The following is a 12,368-nucleotide window of genomic DNA, read 5'->3' on the forward strand; positions in this document are numbered from 1 at the left end:
GCTTCTGCAAAAAACAAGAGCCAGCCAGAATTGCATAGTATCTGCATTGGATGGAAAATAAAGGGGGTAACTTGCATCACTATATTCCAAACTATACCTTTACTTCACATTAGCTGACCAAGATGATCTCATGAGGAAGCATCTACACTGACTACAGATGATCTGCCCAGGACACTAGAGATAACTTGCATACTCAGCCTAGACAAGTATGGTGGGATCTTAATCCAAATTCACTGCTACAAATCAAGCAAATGGTACCTCAGTTTAAAGTTTCGTGCAAAGAAAGGCACACCTCAGCAGTGCAGCACCTCAACCATGCTGCAATGCAGTGCCAGTAGTGAAAAACAAATCTTAGCACTGAATGCGGGGATAGAACTCGCACACTATACCTTTCAACCTACAGACAATGAAATAGGTAAAAAGGCTCTTGAAAATAGGTATATGTCCAGCTAAAAAAAATCTGGACACCCAATTAGCATGCATCTTGCACAATGAATAGCATTCCCACTTGCAGTAGTACCGTGGGATGCTACTCAGAAACACAAGTTTAAAAAATTGAGTGACAACATAGTGCAAAAATATAAAAGCATGTTATGCCTTTATTGTGAGATAATATCGCAGAAACATTTCTAAGGTACAGCAATCCTGGAGTTGGTCTATATTAAACGTCAAAGGAAAATGACAAAAAGGCACTAACAAATGTGCTCCATTTGATATGCTTTTCCTGGGACTGCACTCTCAACGCAACCAAGTTGCATCCACCTGAATTTTTTTTAAAAGTGGATCTGATACAATTTTGCAGCAGTTACATCATAAGCTATCAAAAGTGTCAGATGCTTTTCTGCTTGAAAATTATTTTATTATTTTTTAAATGAAGTTTGTTTTGCATAACTTTATTTTAGCATTTATGTTCTAAAACCGAACACTGGGGAAAATTAGTGTAAGAATAAATAAAGAGACCAACTAAGGAGCACTTGTGTTGTATAGCTGTGCTCTCTGCCATGCCACTCATCATTTAAGCATCAGTGACAACAGTCAATCAGGGACACAGAGAGGGAATGTGTTATAAAGGCATTCATTCTTCCACTTAACAAAATTAGATTATTCTTAACGATACATTTTTAATTAAGAACAAGAATAATAAAACATGACGGAAAGAGTACCATATGATAGCAAAAGCAAGAGTTTGATCTCAAATTTTTTAAGCCAAAATACTGTTAGCTAAGCCCCGTAATAAAGACATGTTCTTGGAATACCATTAATTACAACTACTGGAAATAATTTTAAATTCTAGATTGTGCAGAGCTGTAACAGTATGCTATGAAAAATCAGTTATAACGATTTTACACCATTATCTGGGGAGGGGATTGTTTTTCAGAAAGATATTCTGGATGGGAAAGAAAATGTTATCGGCCCAGACAATCACAGGTTCTGTCACAAAAGTGAACTTGATTAATAATCAATATCTCATTTATGCAATAATTTTAAGATCCTTTACAGTGATGTGTGAATGTGTAAAGTCAGGAGGTTGTGTGCAGTACAAAGCACCACTGTTGTCTTCCTTCTGTGGTATGAAGGACTGTAGTCACATTAATTTATCATACAAAGCAATACATTTTTTATAGTAGCACAAAGTAAAGTATTTGAAATTATTACCCAGTTTTTCTAAATAATAAAACTAAGTTAATATATCAGTGTTTCAGCCCTAGGAGTACTGAACACGGACAAGGGAAGAATACTCTAAAACTAATTTTTGGACAGCGTGGTGCTGCGGTAGCATTGTCGCCTCACAGTAAGACGTTGTCCTGTTCGATTCTCAGTTGAAGCGTCTTCTGTGTGGAGACCTGCATGAATGGGTTTACCTTCGTTGAAGGTTGTGCGTCAGGGCCGGCAACTCGGCACATAAAAATCTACTGCCAATCATTAGCAGACCGGAGTACTGCTGTGGCGACCCCTAACCGGGAAAAGCCGAAAGACAGAACAACTTAATATTCTAAACATGTATAATCCTATATCAAATTCTTAGCAAACTCCTGGTCATTTATAGTATTTTGTCATGCTTCTGTGACTTATCTTTTTTGCACCAACTTATATGAAGCATAAAGTGCCAATTAGGAGTTTAATTCTATCGGCAAATATTTTCCCCTTATTTAAATACAGAAAAATCCTTTGCAAGATTATTTTCCCCCTCACTGATGCCATGGACGTTTAAAGGTGATCTTTAACCTCAGTGACATTAAATGAAAGATACTGGATGCGTTCATTGACTTTAATGGGTGCAATCAACACACGTGCAGAGACATATCCATTCAAGTCTATGAACTTTTGCCTAATATAACATCATGCTAGGAAACACTAAATGTATTTGGGCTGTGGTTTTAATAAAAAAAGAATACAAAGCTTTTTATTAAAAAGAAACCCCAAATAAACAAGGACAGACTACACTAAAATGCATCATGACACTGGATGCTGTGATGCAAAAGTACAGCACATTTTTAAAACAGTTAATTGCTCTCCATATAGTAATTCTGACATTTCTTTGTTCTCTGAGTTCAGTTTTCTTATGGTTGTCCATTAATGCTGGCTTGACAAACTACATTATACACATATTTTTTACTGTCTCATTTACCATTACCTACACAGAAAAATAACACAATGCTACTCTCTCTTTCCGTGTGTACTGCGTCTGACCCTGACTACCTCCCACTCCCATCCGTGTGTACTGCGTCTGACCCTGACTACCTCCCAGTCCCATCCTCAGTTACATCTTTTTGTACACAGCATGGGCTATACATCATTGTGAAGCAGTAGTAATCCCAGCAGCCCTCATACAACCTTGCTGGAGATAAATTGTTGCATTTTTTTTGTGTATGGTGGTGGTAGCGGGGAGGGGGGTGTCACCAACCATGTGATAGGACTCATTCCACTACCCCTCTACTAAAGGTACCAAACCTTCTCCGATAGTTTCTGGCTTCCTACTAGAGCAACTTTTTTCTATGTAATGTCTTTTGCTTCCTCCTCTCTCTGCGGTCTGTTCCTATTCTAAGATCCACCCCCCCCCCCCCGAAAAAAAAAATTGCAGTTTAACAGCAAATAACAAAAATCATGTAATTTAAGGGGCCAGCCACCATAAACAGATAGCCTAACCTATCAAGAGAAGTTTTTAAATCAGTATGTACCACCAGAAGATGTATAGTGGAGTGGTACACCGCAGTCATCAGTGTCCTGTTATCTAAAGACATGTGCTATCTGCTGAACAGGCACAGCAATTCCTAACAAATAAAATGCTGCTTGGCATATCTGGCCCTGTAACACTATTGCAAGTTAACACCCTATACTAAATAAATCACAGCTGCTACCACACTCATTATTAGAGGTACTAGGGACCAACAATACACCCAACAGGTGAATAGCCTATATTTTTAATTTTAATTGTAACAATGTCACAACAGTATCATTTACGTATTCAAACTTGTTTACTGTTAACATTTGTGTTTGTCTTTTTCTTAGACTCTGTAGCTCAGCTTCTGTTCAAAATTACAGGTTCTACAGCTGAATGTCAACTTCAGGTTGCTGTCTGAGAGTCCGAGTCTGAGAACGGACTGAGTGTTCTTTGGCAGAAGATACTACCAGAACAGTCTGCATGTACCAGAACAGTCTGCATGTTCTCTTGCGGGAGGTATTACCAGATCAGGAAACCTAATACCAACAATAAATATCCACATTCTGCTGAACTGTACATCTTCTGTTTCTAATGTTACTGCAACATATTTATTTAGCAAGTTTGAGTATAACTTCCCTTATATGTTTGACTTTTGGCTGTAGCATTTTCCAACCTTTGCATTAACTCATGGTTACTGTACATCTCAGTCTTTGTAAAATGCTTTTTCTGAAACACTACAATAAAGGTAACAATCATTACTCCCCAGAACATGCTCAAATGTTGGATTTCACAAATTATATATTTTATTGGGCCAACACAGAGCACAGCAGCTAAATGGTGCAGTGAGAGTTTATGCCTCTGAGCCCCCATGGTCAACGTTTCAAGTTTGATCTCAGGTTAAGATGTTTGTGAATAACTTCCTTCAAAGAAAAAAAAATATATTTTTTACATAAATCTGTGAGTGTGGGCACGCACATATACACACACATGCATATATATATATATATATATATATATATGTGTGTGTGTGTGTATGTATGTGTGTGCATATATATATATATATATATATATATATATATATATATATATATAAAATGTACATACTTTGAAAGAGAAATGTATAAAAAAAATATCCAAAATTATGGCAAATCTTTGAAAGCTAGTAGTTCCCAAGTTTGACAACTAAACCTATGAACATCCCTGTTAATAAAAATTGTACTTCTGTAGTGCTGAAGGATAAAAAGGGTACCCCAATTAAAAAAAAAAAAAAAAAAAAATACAAAATGACAATTTTGTATAACCTGCAGCAAAAGGCAATGTGCAACTCTTAAAATATTTGCGAATTTGCCATACATTAAAAGTAAACAGAACAGCTATTCTGAAAAGTATTTTATTAATGTCTTTGTAATTTCTAAGGTGATGTCATTTCAAGTTAGGGAAACTATGGATCTATTTGCTTAAAACAATTTTGTTGACAAGTGATACTTTATAGCACTTTTCACGTCACTAGCATGTACACTGAAGGAAAGGTAAAGGGCACAACAGTGTCTGCTAACGGACACAGATCAATGCGCCTGTTCTATGTGACGCAGGATGCTACTTCACATCAGAACTATGCTCTGTGTACTGCAGACATTATAAAAAGCAGCCTTCCTGTGCATTTAATAATTAGCCTTTAAAAGGTCAGTTAATTTAGCATCAATGTGATACATCATCAGCAAATTTTAGAGGGTAAGGAGAAGACAAACTGAGCTAAAAACTAACTAAAAAGTACACTGACTGGCTTTTCTCTAAGAAAGATTTCTTTTAATATAGGTGAATGTCGAAGATATAATGCAATCACCTACAGATCTCTACCCTTTAAACCAAGTTTGCTATAAACCATACAGCTGCACATAATGGTACTGTGCAATACACAGCACATCAGTCCGCAAAATACTCCTTACGCATAGAAAATCAGTTCTGGTATTTGCCCTCCTTGTACTCCTGTACCATTGGTACTATCTGATGAGCACTGGAACTGGAAAGTCACCTTCCCACACTGAACCTCTGTCATCCCATCCTGTCCAAAGTAACTCAGTTCATTGCCATCCAAAACGGCGCTAGCTGTATAGAAAGTATCAGGCTCAATTTGCACTGGATATTCAAACCAAACTGGAAAAGTGTGGCTTGCTCCATCGGAGAAATATTTACTGAGATTCTGTCCTAAAAGGGCACCTTGGCGTTTAAGTTCAATCTTGGCACTGTATTCTGCAGAGCCACAACTGGATCCATATAACCCAAATCCTGCAATGAACACCCTTTTATCAACAGCAAACTGGATGCTATCACATCGACCTCTGTACCGCCACTGATTACTGCGGTAGGCACAGGATTGAAATCGATGGCACTTCTGTGGAATCAGACCTTTCCGGGGTTTGCAAACAAACTGCAAGTCTGGCTTTTTGGATGCCGTATACCACAGAAAAATATCATTAGTTTCATTTAGAGTCAAAATTCCTGACTGAGCTGCTCCATTTGCAAAATCATCAAGTGCCATAGCAGGAATACGGACCAAGTAGATAGCTTTTCCTAGTACTTTACGTTTATTTTCATTGGTAACAATCAAGTCTTGACGCTGGCATTCTGCCTCAGCCCAGTTAAGCACAGCCTCAAACACTACAATCTCCTTTGCATTGAGGGTCTCTCTCTTAAGTATGCTCTCTAGGGTCTGAAAATCAATATCACAGAAACCCTCTGAACGCAGTGCAAGCTCTGCTTGTGCATCAATCACCTCCCAACAGCGCAGAGTCAGATCTGGCTCCTCAAACAAACAACTTTGGGATAACAGCACACAGGCATTCTTTGCGCTAAGACTGGTCTCCAGAAAGTTGACACAGGCTCGGGCAAGATGGGGCACAATGTACTTCTTTGCAGCATAAAGAGTTGCCAGCACTGTATCAGCAGCCAAATCAATTTCATCACAGTAAATATACCTGTATTAAAAGAAAAAAATAAAACAGTAACTACCAAGACGCATTGTTTTCATTAACAGAAAACTGCCTATCATGCATCTGATAACTTCATCCTGCTAATCAGAAGAAAAGTATGTAAAATAGCAAGAGAATTCCAGCATTAGAAATATGAACTCAGAATCTGAAGTACAGTTGTGTGAAATCTTACCATAACAGTAGATGTCCTTCTCTTCACTGTTGCAGTATTCTTAACCTTAAGGATCCACCACTAAGGATAGGCCAGAGACTGTATCAAAGCCTTTAGATCTTGATCACATATAAGCTCCCTGTACAGGATGTAGGGCATAAAGGTGATGTATGGAAGCAGATGCCCAGAACTGAACTGTCCTAGTAGAGAACAGTCTCCATAGGACAAAAGGAGGCTACGCACATCCAGAAGGAGAAATTGCAGAAGGAAAAGGTAAGACCCCGGCCAGAAGGGCATGCAAATCAAAGCCCAAAAGGAAAAAGGGTGATGGAGGGAGGGACCATACACTGCAACAGTGAAGAGAAGGACATCTAATGTTCTGGTAAGATTTTACACAACTGTACTATGTCCTTCCACATCACTGTTGTAGTATTCTTAACCCTAGGGAGAGAACTAAAGCCCAAGATAAGGAGTGGGAGCTGGAAGGCTGGGAAAAGCCCTCAACAAACCTATGCAGAATGGCCCTAGCAAAACTTGCTCTGGCCTTAGAAACCATATCCAATATATAATGCTGCACTGAGGACCATGTAGCAGTTTCAATGATGGAATTGGTATATAAACTTTTGGAGAAAGCTTCAGAAAAAGCAACGGCCCTTGTGGAATGAGCTCCAACAGAAGTAGACAGGCACATTCCTTGAAAAGAACAAAAGGAAATGACATAACAGCCAAACCTAATGCCCTGGTATGAAAAGAAATAAAAAGCTGGTCAGATTTACAAATGGCCATAGTTTTATCCAAATAATACCTCAGCTGTCTGCAAATCCAAGGTTTTCAGGACTCTCTCACTTGTAGACAGAGAGGAAGGAAAAATGGAAGGTAACCGTACTGACGGATTCAAGGACAGCTCATTAACAAGCTTTGGCACTAAAGGAGGATTAGTATAAAGGGACACACTGTTTCCATGAAAACAAAAAAACAAAAAGGAGGAATGGCCATAAGGGCTTGAAGCTAAAAACCCTCCGAGCAAAAGCAAGGCCAAACAATAATACAGACAGCCTTCCAAGTACAATGTTCCAGAGAACATGAAACTGCAGGTTCAAAAGGAGTCTGAGTCAACTTTTCCAAAACAAAATTAATGTCCCACGGAGGAGGAATAGGCTTCTTTGAGGGCATAAGATGCAGGACACCTTTAAAAAAAACTGTCTGACCTCAAAACGAGGAGCCAAAGGACGATTCAAGGACAGGCAGGCAGAAATAGCTGACAAAAAGGCCTTTATAGAAGAACAGGTCAAACCAGACTGGAGCAACTCACAAATACAGGACCACCACAGGGATCACCAACTCAAAAAGGGTCCTGGTTATGAACATAGCACGAGACAGAAAATATTTCTGCTTGCAGGTATTCTTGCCTCCTGTAAAACCCTGAACATGTCCTCAGGAAAAAAAAAAAAAGTGCCTAAAAGGAAGCAAAACCCAGTCACCCACAGGGTTGAAGAATGGACAAGTGAAGATGGATGAGTGACCCTTTACACTGTATGAGAAGATAACTTGTGGTGACTGTCACTGGACAGATGGATTAAGAGGAGGAATCTGGACAGTACTGGCCAAAAAGGAGTCACTAACAGTCTTTTAGGGAGTCCAACTGAATCTTCTAAAAGACTGTTGAAAGAAGAGTAAGGGGAGAGAAGGCATACAGAAACATCTCCTTCCAAGAAAAATAAAGGGTGTCAGTCTTCCATGCCAAATGTCATGGCACTCTGGAAAGGAAGAGAGGTAGCTGCCTGTTCAGTGGGGAGGCAAAACAATCTACCAGAGGAATAACTCACTGATTGACTATGCCCAGAAAGTGTCTCTGTAAAGTATCTATTCATGGACCTGTGGAAGGAGTTTGCCACTAGAATGTACACTGCCTGAAGAGTTAGCTGATAAATAATAAGCTAAATCCCAGGCCTGAAGAGCCAGCCTGCTAAAAAGGTAAGAATTGTGACCCCCCCCCACCCTTGTTGGATGTACCACATCACTGTGGTGTTGTCTGTGTAAACTTTCACTAGGTCTGGAGAGAACAAGGGGTGAAAAAAAGGCCTGAATCAGAGCACTCTTCTCTTGGATGCTGATATGGTCCAACTTCTGATGGGTAGGCCAGAGACCTTGGACTTTTAGGAGACCATAGGAAGCCCCCCCCCCACCATGTCCGAGGCTTCTGTGAACAGTTCTTGTCTTGAGAAGAAATCAGAGTCTGAAAAGGCATGCCTGGGTTGAGGGTTAAGTTGCCGACTCCTCCACTCGAACTCCCTCTTGAGACGAGGAAGGAGAGCCACTCTGAAATCTAAAGGGTGGCAATGCTGAAGCTAAACTGACTTGAGTACCACTGAAGCTTCTGCATATGTATTCTGGCAAGAGGGAGTCTTGAATCCTAGGGGCTAGAAGAAACTCTCTGGCTGAAACTGCAGGTAAAGGAAGAAGTGACAAAGAAAACTGTCAAGAATAAAGCCTTTGGAGCTGAATGAGAGGCCAACACTGGCACTGCCTGCAGCCCAGCTAGACTTTACTTTTGGAAGTTAACAGTGAATCACAGACGTTACAGGAGAAATATGGTGAACTCCAGAGCTTGCAACAGGCAAATGGGAGAAGGAACCGGAACTAACAGGTCTTCAAAATATGGAAAATCTGAATTCACTGGAGAATGCAAAAGGCAATCTCACAGGAGCTAGTCCTTTTATGAGTACCCTTAGGGCAGTAGAGAGTCCAAAGGTCAAAGCAGAGAACTGAAAACGAGAGGAAGAAACAGAGAAACAAACTTCCTGAAGAGGGTGAATAGGAATATGAAAGTAAGTGCCCTTCAGATCCAAGGAGACCAGAAAATCTTGGGGCATCAACAAAGGGAATGAAGATTGAAGAGAAAGGATCTAAAAAGAAGGAGCCTTGAGAAAGGTGTTGAGCAAGGAGAGATCTAGAATAGGTCTCCGAGCAAGGAGAGATCTAGAATAGGTCTCCAAGAGCCATCCTTTCTGGAACATTCTGGAGTAAAACTCTTTCCCACTTGGGAAGGAGTAACCGGCTGAATAGTTCCCTGCTCCACCAGGGACCCAAGAACCTCCAAGAAAAGAGCAAGCAGGAATCCCTGAAAAAAGAAAGGAGAGACTTCTACACCATGACGTAACCATGTACAAAACTCAAGGATCTGAGGTGATGAATTGCTAGACTGGAAGACAGAGGGAGAGCCAAAGGGACAAATGAACCTTGACAAGGGTTGGGGGGGGGGGGCAAAATGTTAGGGAAGCAGGCTCATCAGAAGAGAAGGCTTCTGAGCCATAGCAGCCTGGGAAGACCTTGCAGGAGGAGCTCACCTACCACCTTTTTTGCCTTCAGTGACCTGACAAGACTGCCTGTGAACAAAAGCAGACCTAGTAGGACACTTCCTCTGGAACTTAGGAAAAGGGGATACAAAAATATGTTTAAGGTCCTGCAAAGCTTTACCTTTTTCTTGAAGGGACTTAAGCAGCAGCAGGTCTAAAGGGCAGAACAGAAGCAGTATAGTCCTACTTTCCAATACTCTCCATTACCATACTATCCTTATCTGAAGGCAGAAGCTTGGAAGAGGGAACTTTTTCAGAGGAGAAAGACACTACAGCAGTGTCAGCAGATTGACACAAAGGAATAGCCAATCCTCAGGAACCTTACAGAACCTGTCAGGTTTCTTTGTAGCTGGCAGCTAAGAAACAGGAGTATTAGGGGCAGTTATAAAGGTGTCTAACACAGCAGCCAACACAGGAGGTACTTCAGAAGGATTAGGAGTATCCACCTGAAGCAGCTCATAATACCTCTTCTAGATATCAGACTCTGAGAAGAATCCCACTTACAATATTCCATCACTCTGACTACTGTATCCCTAAAAGACAACTCCAAAGGGCATGGCATCTGGAAAGAGTAAAACAATGACATTAAACAGGCCTTTGAGTAAACTCCTGGCATTCCCTTTGAGGGTCCTTAGTATGTACAAAAGAATGTTTAGTCTTCTGTCTTTTCTTTGTAAAGAAGTCAGCCCTAATACTTTTCTGAACATCTCACTATGGTTTAGAAAATTTTCTTTAATGGTTATCATTGACTTCTGTAGACTAACTTTATAAATGCTAGTATGTCTGTGTTGTTTAATTTTGTGAAAACAAGCAGTTGGTTTAAGTATTGATCCTATAACTACTGTAATGATTGTACCAGTCTCAGATTGTTTTGTCTTAAAGCTGCTCTGTTTTAAACTTACAAATACAAGTTTTTTGTATTACTGAAAATAACATTTTAAGTAAATAATATAGCCCATACTGAAAATGGACTACTACTCCAGTCGCATCTCCCCGATAAAACAAATGTGAAATAAATAAAAAATAAAATAAATATCGGAGGTTCCGAACCTCGATTGGGATTCAATACAGTACCCAGAACTTTCCTGACCAAAATCTGCAAAATCCCCCTAGGGCCTTCCAAGATAATCAACTGCAGTTCCCTCTTGATACCTGGAGTAGATGCCTGCAAAGCCTCAGATGATGCGCAAAAGGAACGATCTATGCCGGTCTCCTACTGGGTCGTGGCAGAGGAATCCAAAGTAGAAACTGGGTGGCCTACCAGCTTCTTGAGAGACGTTTTGTGGAGGCTGGACAGCCAAAGAATCTGGCTGTGATTTCTTGGCCTTTTTACTTAATGGCAGTACCCAAGGGTTAAATCGATTTTGCCAGGCTATTCTGGTCCAACTGTTTGAAGCTTCTGGTTCTCTAGACAGATGGTCAGGGTAGACAACTGGCTTCTAAGAATCCTAGGTACAAACACCTTACAAATACTACAGGAGGTATGTCCGTTGGAAACACCTAAACAAAAAAGACACGGTTTATGGTGATCTTTATGGGGAATCTGCCTTACACTGACATTTTCCCTTCTTGGATGACATGAACTCCAGGTAATCAAAGGAAAACAAGATCAATAATAAGAAGTAAAATGACACCAACAGGGTACTTATCTGACTGCTAGGTATTCAGCACAGCAAAGGGTGCTCAGACCAAGAAGTGATGATGGCGTTCGGACTGGCAGTAAAGAAGTTCTGAGTATCTGTATCCATACATCTCCTTTACACCGTATGTCCTGTGCAGGGAGCATACATGTGATGTACAGCGCATTCAAGCTCTAAAGGCTTTGATATACTGGCCGGACTGGGCTATCCTTTGCAGGAGATCCCTAACATTAATTATACTGCAACACTTGATATAGGAGGACATCTACTGATGTGCAGTGACATGGACCACTTTCAATTCATTTTACTAAAACTTTATCTTTCTTCAGTAATTACATATCGTCCCTTTGTTCATTCAGAGAGATTAAGGAAAACTGCTAACGATTTAAACAGGCTTATGTGTGTATACAACAATGCTATTTCACGAGAGATGTATTGTCTTTCTTAATTCTTTTGATGCTAATCAGTCTGAGTCATTAATAGTACACCAGGATGACTAAAACGTCCAAGCATTCATGGAGCACTAAATAACTATCACAGTACAATGAAGTACATGCAAATATGAAATTACAAGTACAATGCAAAATAGCAAACTGACACATTCTTTTTGTACATCATCTCACTGCTTTTTCAAGACTGCTTCAGCTTAAAGGGGCAAGCATTTCTACATCTTTAAATAACTAGAGCAGTGCGGCCACATATGGGCAAATAAACTATATAAAATGGCACACTAAGGATTTCACTGATTTCTGAGGGTAGCATATGCAATCCAGGCTTGTACACTCCTTATCTAACAACAATTTAAGCAACAAAACATAAACAGCAACAACATTTATCATATGAAAATCTCTAGCAGTATTTTAATAACTATTTATTTCTATTTAACTATTTATACTTGTGTTACTGGGATGCCAAGCTCAGCACTGCCCATTTTCAGTGGCGCTATGGAAAGAAAGCTCTACATCGTGATAAAAAGCATTACATTTTGAGTACATACAAAATACAGTGTACTTGAATACATACAACATTAAGATAAGATGTGCTTTAATTCAACACACGCAAGACAGT

At 39.9% G+C, this 12,368-nt stretch overlaps 1 protein-coding gene across 1 annotated transcript in view; it reads right to left on the bottom strand.

Moving 5' to 3' along the window:
- Positions 1 to 4,537: 4,537 nt before the first annotated feature.
- The window catches only part of LOC122789392 (BTB/POZ domain-containing protein 3), a 175,284-nt gene continuing 167,453 nt past the window's right edge, over positions 4,538 to 12,368 (bottom strand). Inside the window, exon 9 of the mRNA XM_044056814.1 lies at positions 4,538 to 6,138. Coding sequence (XP_043912749.1) covers positions 5,106 to 6,138 — 1,033 coding nt within the window. The 3' untranslated portion in view covers positions 4,538 to 5,105. The remainder of the gene's footprint in view (positions 6,139 to 12,368) is intronic.

Source organism: Protopterus annectens, chromosome 1.part2, assembly GCF_019279795.1.
Source record: "Protopterus annectens isolate FY-2018-M chromosome 1.part2, PAN1.0, whole genome shotgun sequence".
NCBI classification, from domain to species: domain Eukaryota; kingdom Metazoa; phylum Chordata; order Ceratodontiformes; family Protopteridae; genus Protopterus; species Protopterus annectens.